General features: G+C 54.8%; 2 protein-coding genes across 6 annotated transcripts; both read left to right on the top strand.

Moving 5' to 3' along the window:
- Window positions 1-7: 7 nt before the first annotated feature.
- On the top strand, window positions 8-1735 carry TRAPPC1 (trafficking protein particle complex 1). The gene is made up of 5 exons (XM_002921158.4): window positions 8-107; window positions 223-321; window positions 474-544; window positions 894-1032; window positions 1331-1735. Exons 2-5 carry the CDS (start codon window positions 223-225, stop codon window positions 1457-1459), a joined length of 438 nt encoding a protein of 145 aa, XP_002921204.1. The 5' UTR covers window positions 8-107; the 3' UTR covers window positions 1460-1735.
- Window positions 1736-1769: 34 nt separating this feature from the next.
- On the top strand, window positions 1770-9952 carry KCNAB3 (potassium voltage-gated channel subfamily A regulatory beta subunit 3). Of its 5 annotated transcripts, none has more exons than XM_002921159.4 (15): window positions 1770-1901; window positions 2527-3383; window positions 4688-4731; window positions 4820-4857; window positions 5072-5151; window positions 6434-6478; window positions 6561-6605; window positions 6805-6848; window positions 7045-7131; window positions 7404-7489; window positions 7637-7757; window positions 7842-7936; window positions 8016-8139; window positions 8318-8406; window positions 8671-9952. In XM_002921159.4, exons 2-15 carry the CDS (start codon window positions 3142-3144, stop codon window positions 8746-8748), a joined length of 1218 nt encoding a protein of 405 aa, XP_002921205.2. In that variant the 5' UTR covers window positions 1770-1901; window positions 2527-3141; the 3' UTR covers window positions 8749-9952. The 5 variants fall into 5 exon arrangements, with proteins under 5 accessions (XP_002921205.2, XP_034502741.1, XP_034502743.1 ...); XM_034646850.1 differs by lacking the exon at window positions 8671-9952 and adding an exon at window positions 8528-8664; XM_034646852.1 differs by lacking the exon at window positions 1770-1901 and having other exon boundaries at window positions 3244-3708; window positions 4330-4731.
- Window positions 9953-13781: the final 3829 nt, after the last annotated feature.

Below are 13781 nucleotides of genomic sequence, written 5' to 3'. Positions count from 1 at the left end.
GAGGCATGGGGCGGAGTTACTGCCCGACCACTGCAGTTGGAGGAGCCGGTGGGGCGGGCTCTGCGGAAACCGGAAATATCTGGTGACGGGCACTAGGAGCAGTTCCGGTGAGTCCGGGGGAGGGGAGGGGTGCCCGCGCGGTTGGGGGAGTCAGGGACCGGGAACTGTAGCCCCCGGAGTGTGGGCGGTCTCGGAGCGAGGCTTACACTCTCTGCCCTGCAGATGACTGTTCACAACCTGTACCTGTTTGACCGGAATGGAGTGTGCCTTCATTACAGCGAGTGGCACCGCAAGAAGCAAGCGGGGATCCCCAAAGAGGAGGTGACGAGAGGGCCCCGCGCAATCCGGGTGACCTCGCATCTCCAAACTCACATAGTCCCAGCCTAGCCCTTCCTCTCCAAAACCCGTCTGGTTCCCACCCCTGTCCCGTCTCCTGCAACAGCCAAGAGCTAACTGTGTCCCTCTCCCTCCAGGAATACAAGCTGATGTACGGGATGCTCTTCTCTATCCGCTCCTTTGTCAGCAAGATGTCCCCGCTAGACATGTACGCTGAGTCAGAGGGGATGCTGAGGGAAGGAGGGCTAGCCTTGGGAACTTGGGGGGCGGGGGAGACTTTGTGGAGTGGAAGAGACATTGGCCCCCAAGAGAGGGGAAGGAGACAGACAGGCTGAGTCTGGAGCGAGAGTGCTGGAGCTAGCCTGAGCGGTGAAGGGGAAGATCTGAATGTAGAGAGGTTGGGTGCGGGGGCTGAATTGAGAAGCGAAGATGGGAGGTGTCGTTACTTAATCAGCCTCCTATGAACGATGTTTAGGAAGTCGACCTAGACAGGATCAGAAGTATCTCTATGGAAGAGATTATGCTCCCATTCCTCAACGTCCTCCTCATCTCTGCAGGAAGGATGGCTTCCTGGCCTTCCAAACTAGCCGTTACAAACTCCATTACTACGAGACGCCCACTGGGATCAAGGTTGTCATGAATACTGACTTGGGCGTCGGACCCATCCGGGATGTGCTGCATCATATCTACAGTGCGGTCAGTGCCAGCCCCTGGGACTCTTCCTTCCCCTAAGGCTCATCCACAGCCATGGCCACTTAGAGCCTCAAGACTCCTTGAGCTTCCCTGCTTTAATCTTAGTCTACCGTAGCTCTGTTGAAGTCAAGAGTTTTCTCAGGACTCTTTACGCCCTGAAACACCACCACTCTCTCCTCAGGGAGGCTTGCCTCCTAGCCCTTGATCCTTGTGCATTTGCACACCCCCGAGGTTACACTAGATTTGGGGTTGAAAACAAGAAGTGTCCAAAGCCTGGCTCTAACACCCTTCCCCTCCATAGCTGTATGTGGAGCTGGTGGTGAAGAATCCCCTGTGCCCGCTGGGCCAAACTGTGCAAAGTGAGCTCTTCCGCTCCCGGCTGGACTCCTACGTCCGCTCTCTGCCTTTCTTCTCTGCCCGGGCTGGCTGAAGGAAGCACCCTACCTCACCCCTCAGGAGAATCCCTGTCTGCCTGGGGCCCTTCCTAACCTGTTTCATATGAAGGCCCCCACTGCATGCCCCTCTTATGCCCTCCAGTTCCCCAGCAGCCCTCCCAGGGCAACAGCCTAAAACCCACCCTGGTGTCCTCCCTGTCAGAGGAAGGAAGCCTCCAGGAATCCCTACGCCTCCAAATCAGGCCCTCTCCAGTTTTATCCCCTACCTGATGCTGCAAAAATACAGAATAAACTTTTTATCGCCCTCTGCAGCCTAAGCGTGTCAGTGTGTCAGTTTGAGTGGTCCGTCGGGGTCCTGTCCCACTCACGAAGGCATGGACCAGGGTGGCCACATCCCGTGAGCCTGTAAAGAGGTTTTGTCCATGGATTTCTCAACAATGACAGATCTTACTCGATTCACAATGGGGTTACGTCCAGGTAAACCCATCATGAGTTGAAAATATAAGTCGAAAATGCATTTAATGCATGTGATTTACCAGACATCATAGTTTAGCCTAGCTGACCTTAAATGTGCTCGGAATACTTACATTAGCCCACGGTTGGGCAAAATCATCTAACATGAAACCTATTTTATAATATATATTGAATATGTCATGTGATTTATTGAATACTGTACTGAGAGTAAAAAAAACAGTATGGTTGTAAGTGTATCGGTGGTTTACACTCGGATGCAGGGGCTGACGGGGGGCTGAGACTCCCTGCCACTGCCCAGCATCAGGAGATATTCTACAGTATATCGCTAGCCCAGGAAAAGATCAAAATTCAAAGTACAGTTTCTACTGAATGCCTATTGCTTTCACACCATCAAAAAATTTTTGAAAAGTAAATCAAACCAGAAGCAGGGACAGCCTGCATTGACATTTTCGGGGCTGGAGGTGGCTGGGCTATCCTGCGTTTTGTCCTGGCCGCCGCTCACGAGCAGCTGATAGCACGTCCCACCCCCCAATCCCAGTCGTGACAGTCAAAAGTGTCGCCAGACCTTGCCACATGACCCCTAGGGGGCAAAATTCCCCCCCCCCCAAAACTGAAAACCACGTTGCAGGAGGAAGGCCGACCTGCTGCGGGTCCCAGGAGGTGTGATAACCACCCTCCCAGGTTCTGCGCTCCGGGCTTGTTCAAGCACACAGACTACTCAAGCTGCGGAAACCTCGAAGGCGGAGCTTATGCAGATGAGCGGCGGGTTTGGCTGGGAGGCGGGCGGTTTTATGCAGATTAGGGGGCGGTGCCTGCATGTTGATGATCTGGGCCCGCTGCCGACGCTGCTGGGAGCCTAGCGGTCCCGCTGCGGTTTGGGCTGAGGTGGCATCTCTCTTCCACTACCACCCCTCGTCCCTAGGTCCCTGTCCTCCGAGGAACGCCCTCGACCTTTACCTTCATCCATTTCCCCCTCCTCCTCCCCGCCCCAGGGACCCCGTATCCGAACATCTGCACTCGTGCAGCCCCCCGCGTTTCGCCCCTCCCGCCGCCAACCCCGCGACCTCCAGCAGCCCGCCCCCGCGGGCCCAATCCTGCCTGGCGGCTCCCGCCGCAGCCTGCTCAGCCTTCCCGCTCTCTCAGGGCTCGCGCCACTAAACCCCTCGCCGTCCGCGCCCGGGCTTCCCTGTTCCCAACTCCTCCCGCCCCCTCGGAGCCCCCTTCTCCGCCCGGGCCAGCTGGCATGCAGGTGTCTATCGCGTGTACCGAACAGAACCTTCGCAGCCGGAGCAGTGAGGACCGTCTGTGTGGACCCCGGCCGGGCCCCGGGGGCGGTAATGGAGGGCCTGTCGGCGGGGGGCATGGGAATCCTCCGGGGGGAGGAGGGTCGGGCCCAAAGGCCCGGGCCGCACTGGTCCCCCGACCCCCAGCGCCCCCTGGGGCCCTCCGAGAGAGCACCGGCCGAGGCACTGGCATGAAATACAGGTATGAGGGTGGCCGAGCAGCCCACCCCATCTGCTCCCCTTTCCTGACCCCTGAGGCTTCCTGGGATGCCGCCAGGACTCCCTCAATCTTCACTAAGAAGGTCCCAGCTCATTCCATCTCTTCTTCCCATCACCCGGGTACTCCCTTACTTGGTCCCTCTCTTTGTCTCTGTCGATACCCCTGACCAGGAGAAAATCAACTTTACCAAGGTTGACTGATCCTGTCAGAGCCAGGCGATGCTTCTGAGCTTCCCTCCTTAACCCCAGGAGGGCCAGGGATGCACGGCTTTCCAGGCTGGGCCCCCTCTGGGATGGAGTGTCCTTGGGTTGGTGTCCTGGGAAGGGGGGGGGAGGAAACAGCTTCTCACTCAGGCCGGCTCAGGATGCCTGACCCAGATACTGCCCTCACCTGCCCTAAGGGCCAGGTCTCCTGCAACCTTTCTTGGTGGGGAGGGGAGTGGAGCTCTTGGAAGCATGGACCACATCTCTCAACCCCATGCTGAGAGACAGATAGGGGACTGGTGGAGAAGGTAGACTGAGTTGTCATAGACTTTCTCCGAGAACCGCTGGGCTCTCAGAACTTGCATAAGGGAGAAAGGGAGGGGCTCCTGCTTGAGAGTGAGCAGAGGTCCCTGATCCGACCTGACTCTTGTCACTTGAGAAATTTGATCTCCTCTCTGTGTTGGCCCTGATTGAGAAGCTGAGCCAAAACTACCTGGGTGAGGAAGCCATGGGAGGGAGGGGGCTCTCTGGGTCAGAGACCGACTCCACAAACCCACAGGAGTGGAGGGAGCAGACAAAGGAAGAGGGAGAACTGGCCTTTCCTGTCACACTCCCCACCCAGGTGTCCTACCTGCGTTTGGGGGGCCCATCTGCCTACCCTGCCCAAGGAGCCCTGCCTGCCCGAGTGCCTAAACCTGACTTGGTTTACCCCCCTTCCACCGCAGCGTCTGCCCTTCAGTGTAGCACTCTTTATCTGCGGGTCTGTTTCCACAAACTCATCACCATCAGCCTGTCACATGCCTCCCAACCCCAGACTCCACACATCCCAGAGATGACTCAAACGCAGACAAGACCCCACCAGGAGAAACACAAACCAGGCAGCAACAGAGGCTCTGGACGTTGTCTCCAGAGTCATTTACGCTCGGGCCATAGCACTGCCCAACTCAGTAGGCCCACTGGGTCTAGTTCCTTTGGACTGAGCTACCCGAGGGCTTCTGATTCTGGAAGGAGAGGAGCTGGGGGCTGATTATCTCTGTCCTTAATGGAGGTTCCACCCCTTTCTGCTGCTTCTGTATCCTGCAGGAACCTAGGAAAGTCTGGTCTTCGGGTCTCCTGTCTTGGCCTAGGTGAGTTGGAAAGCAGAGGGATCAAGGGAGGGGGCATTCGTGGCTTCCCCCCCCCACAGTGGTCACGTGCCTGGCTTCTCTCTTGCAGGCACCTGGGTCACGTTTGGTTCTCAAATCTCCGACGAGGTATAAGTGATGGGCCCTAGAAGCTGGGTGAGGGGGTGTGAGGGAACCAGAGAAGAGGGGAGTGGACTTGGAGAGGGGTTTGGACCACAAGCACGGGGAATGGCGGGCCTGAGGCTGGAGGGTGGGGCCGGGGCCAGGTACAGTGGGGCTGGGGTGCAGAGGGACATCACTGAGGGCAGGGGTTGATCTTCAGTTATTTCTGTCACCTCCCTAGACAGCAGAGGACGTGCTGACAGTGGCCTATGAGCACGGCGTTAACCTATTTGACACAGCTGAAGTGTATGCAGCCGGGAAGTAAGGACTGGGGTGAAAGAGCCAAGTTACATCTGGAAGGCTAAGAGAACATCGGGGCTTCTAATTTTCCCTCTAGAGAACCCTGGGAACTTGTGAACGCTAAGTTCCAAACTTTTGGCTTCAACCTCGAAGCACTATGGGAATTGTAGTCCCAACATCAGTCCCTCTTCAGAGCACAAAGGGCATTCTGGGCAGTTCAAATAAAATAAAACCAACAAACATATCCTGGGCATCAGTTATATGCCGCAATGTGAGGATTACAAAGCTGGATTTTCACACATCACATACCTATGGCTTCATCCTGGGTCCTCCCAAACCTAGCCCAAACCTAGGATGACCTTTCCCCACCTCTTCTCCCATCTGGCAAATTCTCCTGCTCGTCTTCAAGGCTTGGCCCAATGTCAGCTCCTCCGAGAACTGTTTGCACAGCTCCCCAAATTGGCCATCACCAACCTCAGCTCCCAAAGCACTTTATAGTGCCCTCTGACCCACCATCTGTCAATTACTGGTTTACTAGCCATGTTCGCTGCCCAACTGGGGGGCTCCTCCTTCCACAGAACTTGTCTTGCTCTTGCCCATGTCACCTAAGTACCTACAGAGAGCCCAGCCCAGAGCAGATATTGCTCATGGGATGACAACAGGCCCTCCCAACGCTCACGGTCAAAATGGTTAAACAAACCGAAAACACAGAGAGATATGAAACGTTAAGTAACAGGGAAACTTCAGTAACCGCCCGCCGTAACAACTTAAGACCTGTCACAGGGTAGCATATAATTAAGTGCCAAAGAATTGAGCCAGTAGGAGCTACGGAAGGAGATGGAGAAGGGCTGAGCACAGACTGTGGCAATCAGAGAACATTTTCAATAAATTGAAGCGGAATCCAAGCTAAGCTTTGGATGATTGGTGGGATTTCACAGAGACTCCAAGAAGGGGGAGGGCAACGCTGATCGTTGGAACCAGAGCAGACAATGGGGTGTCCTCCCCACTTCACTAGTCTGTCCCTGTCCCCTCATATTCTATCCCTTCGACACCCAGAACAGAGCTTGGTACATAGTTGATGTACAATTGATATTTGCTGAATGAATGAAAAGTATATGACCGCACCCCAAGTTCTGGGAGCCCTTCTTATTTTGTCCAGGATGGAGCTGATAGCCTAATGGGCACCTGGTCCATGGTCCACTTTAATAGAGAGGAAATGGGTTGAAGGGAAGGGTGGGGGAGGAGGGGAAGGAACTGATCCACCTTGGAGGGGTCAGTGTTTCCAACATCGGCTTTCTTCTAGTGCTGAAAGAACCCTCGGGAACATCCTTAAAAGCAAAGGATGGAGGTGAGACTGTGTGTGGAGGGGTTGCTGGGGAATGGTCATCCAGAATCCCGTGTCTTGCTTCACACTTTTTCTCTTTTTCCAGGAGATCAAGCTATGTCATCACCACCAAGATTTTTTGGGGAGGACAGTAAGTGGCTGCCACACTCTATTTGGGGAGAGCTACAGAGAACGTGTGAAGGTGCACGGGAGAGGTGTGGGTACAGCTGCCACCCCAGGCCGGCAGCCTGCCCGTGAGGACCTGTGCAATCCCAGGAACTCGTGGCGCCAGGCCTGCCCTGCTCCCCTGTCTTTGCAACACCTCGTCTTTGACTTCCCTTTTCCTGCAGGGCAGAAACCGAGCGAGGCCTGAGCCGCAAACACATCATCGAAGGTGAGAGTTAGGGTCTGGGAACCCAAAGTGGCTAGGTACAGAAGCCAGAAGAGTTGGGAATATCCTCTGAACCTTTGAGTTGGAGGCTTTGAATAGGGGAGCTGGGAGTGAGGTGGCCACGGCAAGGGGGTAATGTCTGAGTCCTGAGCAAAGGGAAGCTGAAGTACTTACCTTCCTCCCCCAACCCCTGCCCCAGGCTTGCAAGGATCCCTGGGACGCCTCCAGTTGGGATATGTGGACATCGTCTTCGCCAATCGCTCAGACCCCAATAGTCCCATGGAGGGTAAAAGCAGCACCCACACCCTGGCCATCCTTCAAAAAGGCACTTCCTCAAACTCCCAGCAGGAAGCCAGCCCCTGCTCAGGAGGCCTCCCAACCTCCATAGTAGAGGTTCAGGCCCCAGGTCTTAGACAGGGAGGGAGGTGAAGAGCAGATACCAAATTCTCTGATTACACAGACGCCCGGGGTCTTGGTGGGGCAGGCAGAGGTCCACAGATCTGGGGCCCTGGATGCCAGGGGTCTGACAGGGAGGTTCTCTCTCTCCTGTGTGCCTAGAGATTGTGCGAGCCATGACCTATGTCATTAACCAGGGCCTGGCCCTCTACTGGGGGACATCCCGGTGGGGAGCTGCGGAAATCATGGTGAGTGTGCTACCCCACTTCCCCCTGTCCCAGGACCGGTGCCCCCTTTTCACATGGCCCCCCCAAAACCCACTCTCCTGGAGGAGCGGGAGTGGAAGAAAGTGGGAAGAGTGCTCTGACCCCGGTCTCTTCCCCGCCCCAATCCAGGAGGCCTACTCCGTGGCCAGACAGTTCAATCTGATTCCTCCAGTGTGTGAGCAAGCCGATCACCATCTGTTTCAGAGAGAGAAGGCGGAGATGCAGCTACCAGAGCTCTACCACAAGATCGGTTCGCAGCCCTCCGTTCCCCCCTTTCCCTTGGCCTATCCGTCGCCTAGATCCCTATCCCCACATCCACTCCTCTTGCCCTTAGGTGTTGGCTCGGTCACCTGGTCCCCTCTGGCCTGTGGCCTCATCACTAGCAAGTATGATGGGCGAGCTCCAGATACCTGCAGGACCACCATCAAGGTGACATCTGGGGGCTCAGGATGGCAGGACTGAGCCATCTGGGCAGCTCCAGGCAGTGCTGATTCTCCTCCACCTCCAGGGCTACCAGTGGCTCAAGGACAAAGTGCAGAGTGAGGGCGGCAGGAAGCAGCAACAAGCCAAAGTCATGGACCTTCTTCCCATCGCTCACCAGCTGGGCTGCACTGTGGCGCAGCTGGCTATCGGTGAGACACTGCCAGCCCTGGACCCCACGGGGGTCCCACCTCCTGCCCGGACACCCCCAAACCCAAGGCTGGTTTGTCCCTAGGGAGGACCCTCTTCCTCAGAGACACTTCTGAAGTGTGGGTGCTGAACTGTGGGTGTTCCCCCAACAGTTCTCTTTCTTCTCTCCTCCGACCCCAGCGTGGTGTCTCCGCAGCGAGGGTGTGAGCTCGGTCTTGCTGGGGGTGTCAAGTGCAGAGCAGCTCATGGAACACCTGGGGGCCCTGCAGGTGAGCTGGGGACTCAGAGGCAGAGCCCATCTCTGTTCCCTTCCCCAGGAGTCAAGGCCTCGCCGTCCAAGCCAGAATGGGCTTGGGAGGTCAGCCACTACAAAGTCCTCTCACTTCGCAGAGGAGAGAGGTCCCGGGACGATAAGGCGAGGCTCTTTTCCCGCCACCTGGCCCCGCTGCGCTGCTGCCCTGGCCCCCGAACCCCATGCCCGTCTTCGGTGAGCCAGCATGTACTGTCCCCTCCACCCCTGCCTTCCCCTCCAGGTGCTGAGCCAGCTGACGCCGCAGACAGTGATGGAGATAGACGGGCTTCTGGGGAACAAACCGCATTCCAAGAAATAGTCCGTCGGGGGCGCAGGCACCCGCCGGGAATCACTTTCCCGCCACCGCCTCCCTCCCGCCCCGGATCCCTCCACGCCGCGGCCCCGCCGCCGCCAGGGAGGCCCCGCCCCCTAACGAGTCCCGGCTTCGAGTAGCGTGCGCATGAACAAAGCCATATCCTCCCGCAGTGGGGCTCGAGAGGAAAGTAGTGCGCAGCCCCCCTCGATGCGCTCCTCTAGGCCTTCTTGCTAATCCCGGGCATGAACCACCGGGCCGTCCCCTCTCTGCCCCTTGGTCTCGCTCCCTTCTCTTCTTCCCCTAATCGCCGAGGCCCAGGGGAAAACAATAACAGGGCAGTTACAGGAAACATGCAAATTACCTCAAAAGTGGCCCTTGAGATGTCATCAAGGGGTAATAACCTAATAAGTGAGCTGTGATGTCATTTGGGGCAAAGGAACTGGGGCTCTTCCGTTATTCGGTACAAAGGAAGCCGGGCTGGTCCTGGCAGAAGTAAATGATAGTCTTTGAGGACCCTGCCTCCCAGCAGAAGGGGGAGGGGCTCAAAACTAGCACCAGTTTCAATACTTGATTCTTGCGGAGAAGGAGGGGGGATGCTCTGACACAGCACTGACGCGGGTAAAGGGAAGTGTGCTGGTAAAGGGGTTGGGGCGGCTTTGGGGAAAAGTTGGGCTGTGCCTTGCAGGACATGGTGACAGCCTTTAGGTCACGGCGCAGACTGGGGCTGGGATACAAATGTCTGGGGATAGACTTCGGAACCTGGAGGAGGATTTCCTACCTAGCAGTGGACGACTGCAGTCTTCCTCCTGGCAATAATCTTAAAGCAATAATACCGGCCCCTCTTCTGTAAGACTTTTCCCAGGGAACTGTAAATAAAATCTCAGCTTGATCCCCACTGCTGGTGTCCGAAATTGCGGGGTTGGGAGGGTAGGACCTCAGTCTCAGATACCTGGCCCTGGTCTAGCTCCCTGCCTTTAGAAAGCCCCAGGGCTTTCTCGGCACCGACTAAGGCATCGTGCTGCTAGTCACTGGCAGTCACTGGCCTCACCGAGGACCCAGGTCCCGGATACCCCAGTCCCTGGGTCCCCAATTTTCTTCCTTCCTTCAGTCACCATGTGTCTTAGAGCCCAGAGATCTGGCTTCATAGTTTTGTTGCTCCTCCCTCCGACACCCTTGTCTTTGTTTTGTTTAAAGTTACATTAGCCACACTTCTGGTCCTGTGCTTCTCATTTCCCTTTTCCTGATACCCACACGTAGGCCCAGGAACTCTCTGGATGGTTTTGTTGTGGCCGAGTGGGAGGGGCCGATCTGAGGTTGAACTATTTGTTGAAGAAGAGGTAAGATGCAAACTGGCCTATGGTTGAGATGACACGGAGGGAGGGAGGGAAAGGAGTTATCATAAAGGAAAAAGGGAAACCAGTGAAAGATCAGCTGTGAGGGCGGCAGAAAAGCAGACCGAAATGCGATCATGTCAGACACGACCCCTAATCTTCCCCCAAAGGACTCTGAGTTCCCTGGGACACAAAGTGGGTGGAAAGTTACCAGCTTTAAAGATCACAACACAGGGGAGGATGGGCTCTGCCTTCCTTAAAATACAACCTCCCCATCTCCCTTCTACCCATCCTCACCCTTCCTCGATCCTGAAGCTGAGAGAGCAGCTTAAAACCAATTTCCAAAAAGAGAAAAGTCAGCAGCCTGCCATTTACTGGCTAGCAGCCAACCAAATCAACTAATGAGTACTTCCACCCACTCCTCACATCTCCCACTCGTTTTGGAAGACTGCGGAGGAAACAAGGAGGTAAAATGTATGACTAAACTATGATTAGTTATTCTGTAACAAACATACAAGAATTCATAAATTCAAAACAGTATTCTTTTTAAATGGCTACTTTGGAGGACTCCTTTATTTTAATAGAAATGTCTCCCCCCCCCTTGCTCAAAACATTAAAAAAAAAAGTCCTCTTAGGCATTACCTTCAGAGGCTGTTTGTAAAGCCCTCGTAAGAAACCTTCCCTCATCGTCACACCTCATTTACCATATTTATCACCCACCTCATTCATTAACTTAACAAGTATATTTATTGATTGAGTCCCACCCTTCTACGGGGATACAGTGGTGAACAAAACTGGTCTCACAACAACCTTTGTGGAGTTTACAGATGGGAGAGACAAACAACATGCAAACACAGATTGCAGTTGTCCAAAGTCCGGAGGCAAGCGCGGGCTTCTACCAGAGTCTATAGGGCATCTGACAAGGTGAGGCTACATTCAACCGTGAAGCATCAGTGGTGTTAATAAGGTGAAGGCAAGAGGGCTCCGGGCAGTGTGCAGAAGGGAACATGCACGCAGAAGGTCTCCAAAGCCAGAGGGTGCAAGGAGAGCATGGAAGCAGAATGGGAGGCATGGGTAGTTCAGAACATACAAGACCTAATCCGGCACCTTGGAATATTATTTTTATCCTAAGGGCAATAGGAAACCATCCATATCGGTTATTCAGTGATACATATAAATCACCCCCTCCAATTTAGTGGCTCGAAACAACTTTTTAAAACTTTATCCCCCTGCCCCCCATTATTCTGTGGTTTGCCTGGTTCCTCTGCTCTTTTCACCTGGGCTCACTCGTGTGGCTGGATTGAGCTGGCAGGTCAGCTGAGCAGGGACATCAGCTGGCCTCACGGCTACATCAGGCCATTGGCTGGGACTCCTCAGTTCTCCATGTAGCCTCATCTGCTAGTAAATTCCCTTACATAATAGACTCAGGGCAGGGATCCCAAGGGATGAAGTCAGAAGCTGCAAGGCCTCTGGCGGGCCATGCCCCAGAACTCACACAACATCACTTCCGCCACTTTCTGTTAGTCACAGGAAGTCACGAGGTGAGCCCAGATTCCAGGGAAAGGGAAACAGACCCCAATTTTTGATGGGAGAAGCAGCAAAGTTGCATGGCATAGGAATTCAGGGCTACTAAGTTAACCATCACATGAAGAGATTTTAAACAGGAATGGCAATGGGTGGTAGGACCCCATTGTGGCAGGACCGGGTTGCGCCTGAGATCTGGAAAGACTGGTGATCTGGTGAAGAGGCTTCTACCAGGGTCCAAGCAAGAGATGACGGCAGCCTGGACTGGCATGGTGTACGTAGGTGGAGAAAAGTCGGTGGGTCAGGGAGATATTTACGAGGCAAAATGAACAGGGCTTGCTGAGAAGTTGGTAAAGGAAGGTGACATTTGCGGGGGGGTGCATCAAGGATGACGCTTTGGTTTCTGGAGCTGGGTAAAGAAAGAGGTGGGAGACGCTGCAGATGTGGACTTGGGACAGGGAGATCATCACTTTGGGTTCCTGAAGACAAACAAGAAAGGACGGTCTGGAGCTTAGGGAGGCTTTGGCTGTCAAACACTTTGAGAACATTCGTATAATCACATCTACCCTGAAAGTTTAAGATGTAATCATCAACCAAAGATATTAAAAGATGTGAGAATGGGGTGCCTGGGTGGCTCAGTTGGTTAAGGGTCTGCTTTCAGCTCGGGTCATGGTTTCATGGTTTTGTCATCTCAGGGTCTCAGGATCGTGGGATGGAGCCCCGAGTCGGGCTCCCTGCTCAGCAGGGAGTCTGCTTCTCCCTCTCCCTCTGGCCCTCCCCCTGCTCATTCTCTCTCTGTCTCAAATAAATAAAAGATCTTAAACTAAGTAAATAAAAGAAGATGTGAGGAGACCTCTGAGCAACATTCCAAAGAGAAATTGCCAAAAAGTTTTGAATTGTGACAGCATCTTTGGCCTAAGTAGATAGCTTCCCCCATGTGACCGTGAAGACAACACAACTCAGAAGTTCTGAACTATTTGTTTTCAAATAATGGTATACCTCCTTGCAAAAGATTATCCATTAGGGTTGTAGCAATCTAGTTAAAAAAAAACAAAACCAGCTCTACATGGCCTGTTAAAGCCGGCAAATGCCATGTGCGTAGAGAAGCCCACCTTGTATTGACCCAAAGAGACAAATGTTGGGTACTGAGGAGCGGACACAATATAGGCTGGGGGCACAGGATAAAAGCATCTAACACATCCTGTTTTCTGAGGGCCAGGCCCTGTTGTAAGCACCTTACATATAGAAGCTCATTCAGTCCTATTATTACCCACATTGTATAGATGAGGAAACCAACCAGCCCAGAGAAGTTAGGTGACTTGCTCGGGGTGTCACAACTCCTGAGTGCTGGAGGCTAGGATCTGACTTCAAGCCAGCTGGCCACAGAGTCTGCCCTATTACCGTCCACGGCAGAACCTGGGCTACAGGAGAGGAAGGTGAGGAGGCAGCTGGAGGTGGGTGTGGTACCACGAGGGAATGTGGGCTGTATGTTATGTCCTGTTTACCTGTGGGGCAAGTCAGACCCCTGAGTCAGAGCTCAAGTTGGGCTGCTTTGCTGAAACCATCATGGTGTGTGGGTGTCCAGGCCTGACTGCTCTGGAAGGAAAGGATTCCCAGCATTCCTGGGAGGAAAGCCATCCATGGTCCCGGCATCTAGGTGCCTCCATAGGCTGAGATGTCAGCTGAGAGGTGAGCAGTTTGAGGATGAGTTTGGGAAGCTGGCCTTACGAGAACCCAGGGAAGGTGTGTAGAATAAAGCGAGTTGAGGGCTGCATCCGTGCCAATTTCCAGCAGCCCACTAAAGATTGGGCAGAATGGGCAGTGCCATCGGCTTAGGCGGTCTGTCTGGGTGGGGCTGTGAACAGAGAGTGCACAACTAAACCCACAGGCCGGGCGGGCAGCGGAGACCCGAGGGCTGGGGGGCTGCAGGGGCCTGGAGATTTGCACACAGACTCAAGGAGCGCCAGCTCGGTGTTGGGGGATGAAGGAAGGCGCGGAGGGCGCGAAGGGCGGCGAGCCTCCCACCAGCCCGGCCGCGCAGCACTGGGGCCGCCTAGCCCGCTGGGCCGTCGCTGGCATCCCCGGCTTCGCGCCTCCACCGCCCCCACGCGTGCCGCGGCGGGGAGCGGCCTGACGGCGGGGTGACGCCTCGAGGGGCGGGCTCTCGCTATTAAAAGGGGG

The sequence above is a fragment of the Ailuropoda melanoleuca genome, chromosome 17 (assembly GCF_002007445.2).
Source record: "Ailuropoda melanoleuca isolate Jingjing chromosome 17, ASM200744v2, whole genome shotgun sequence".
In the NCBI taxonomy this organism is placed as follows: domain Eukaryota; kingdom Metazoa; phylum Chordata; class Mammalia; order Carnivora; family Ursidae; genus Ailuropoda; species Ailuropoda melanoleuca.
This window is presented reverse-complemented; position numbering and strand designations above follow the sequence as displayed.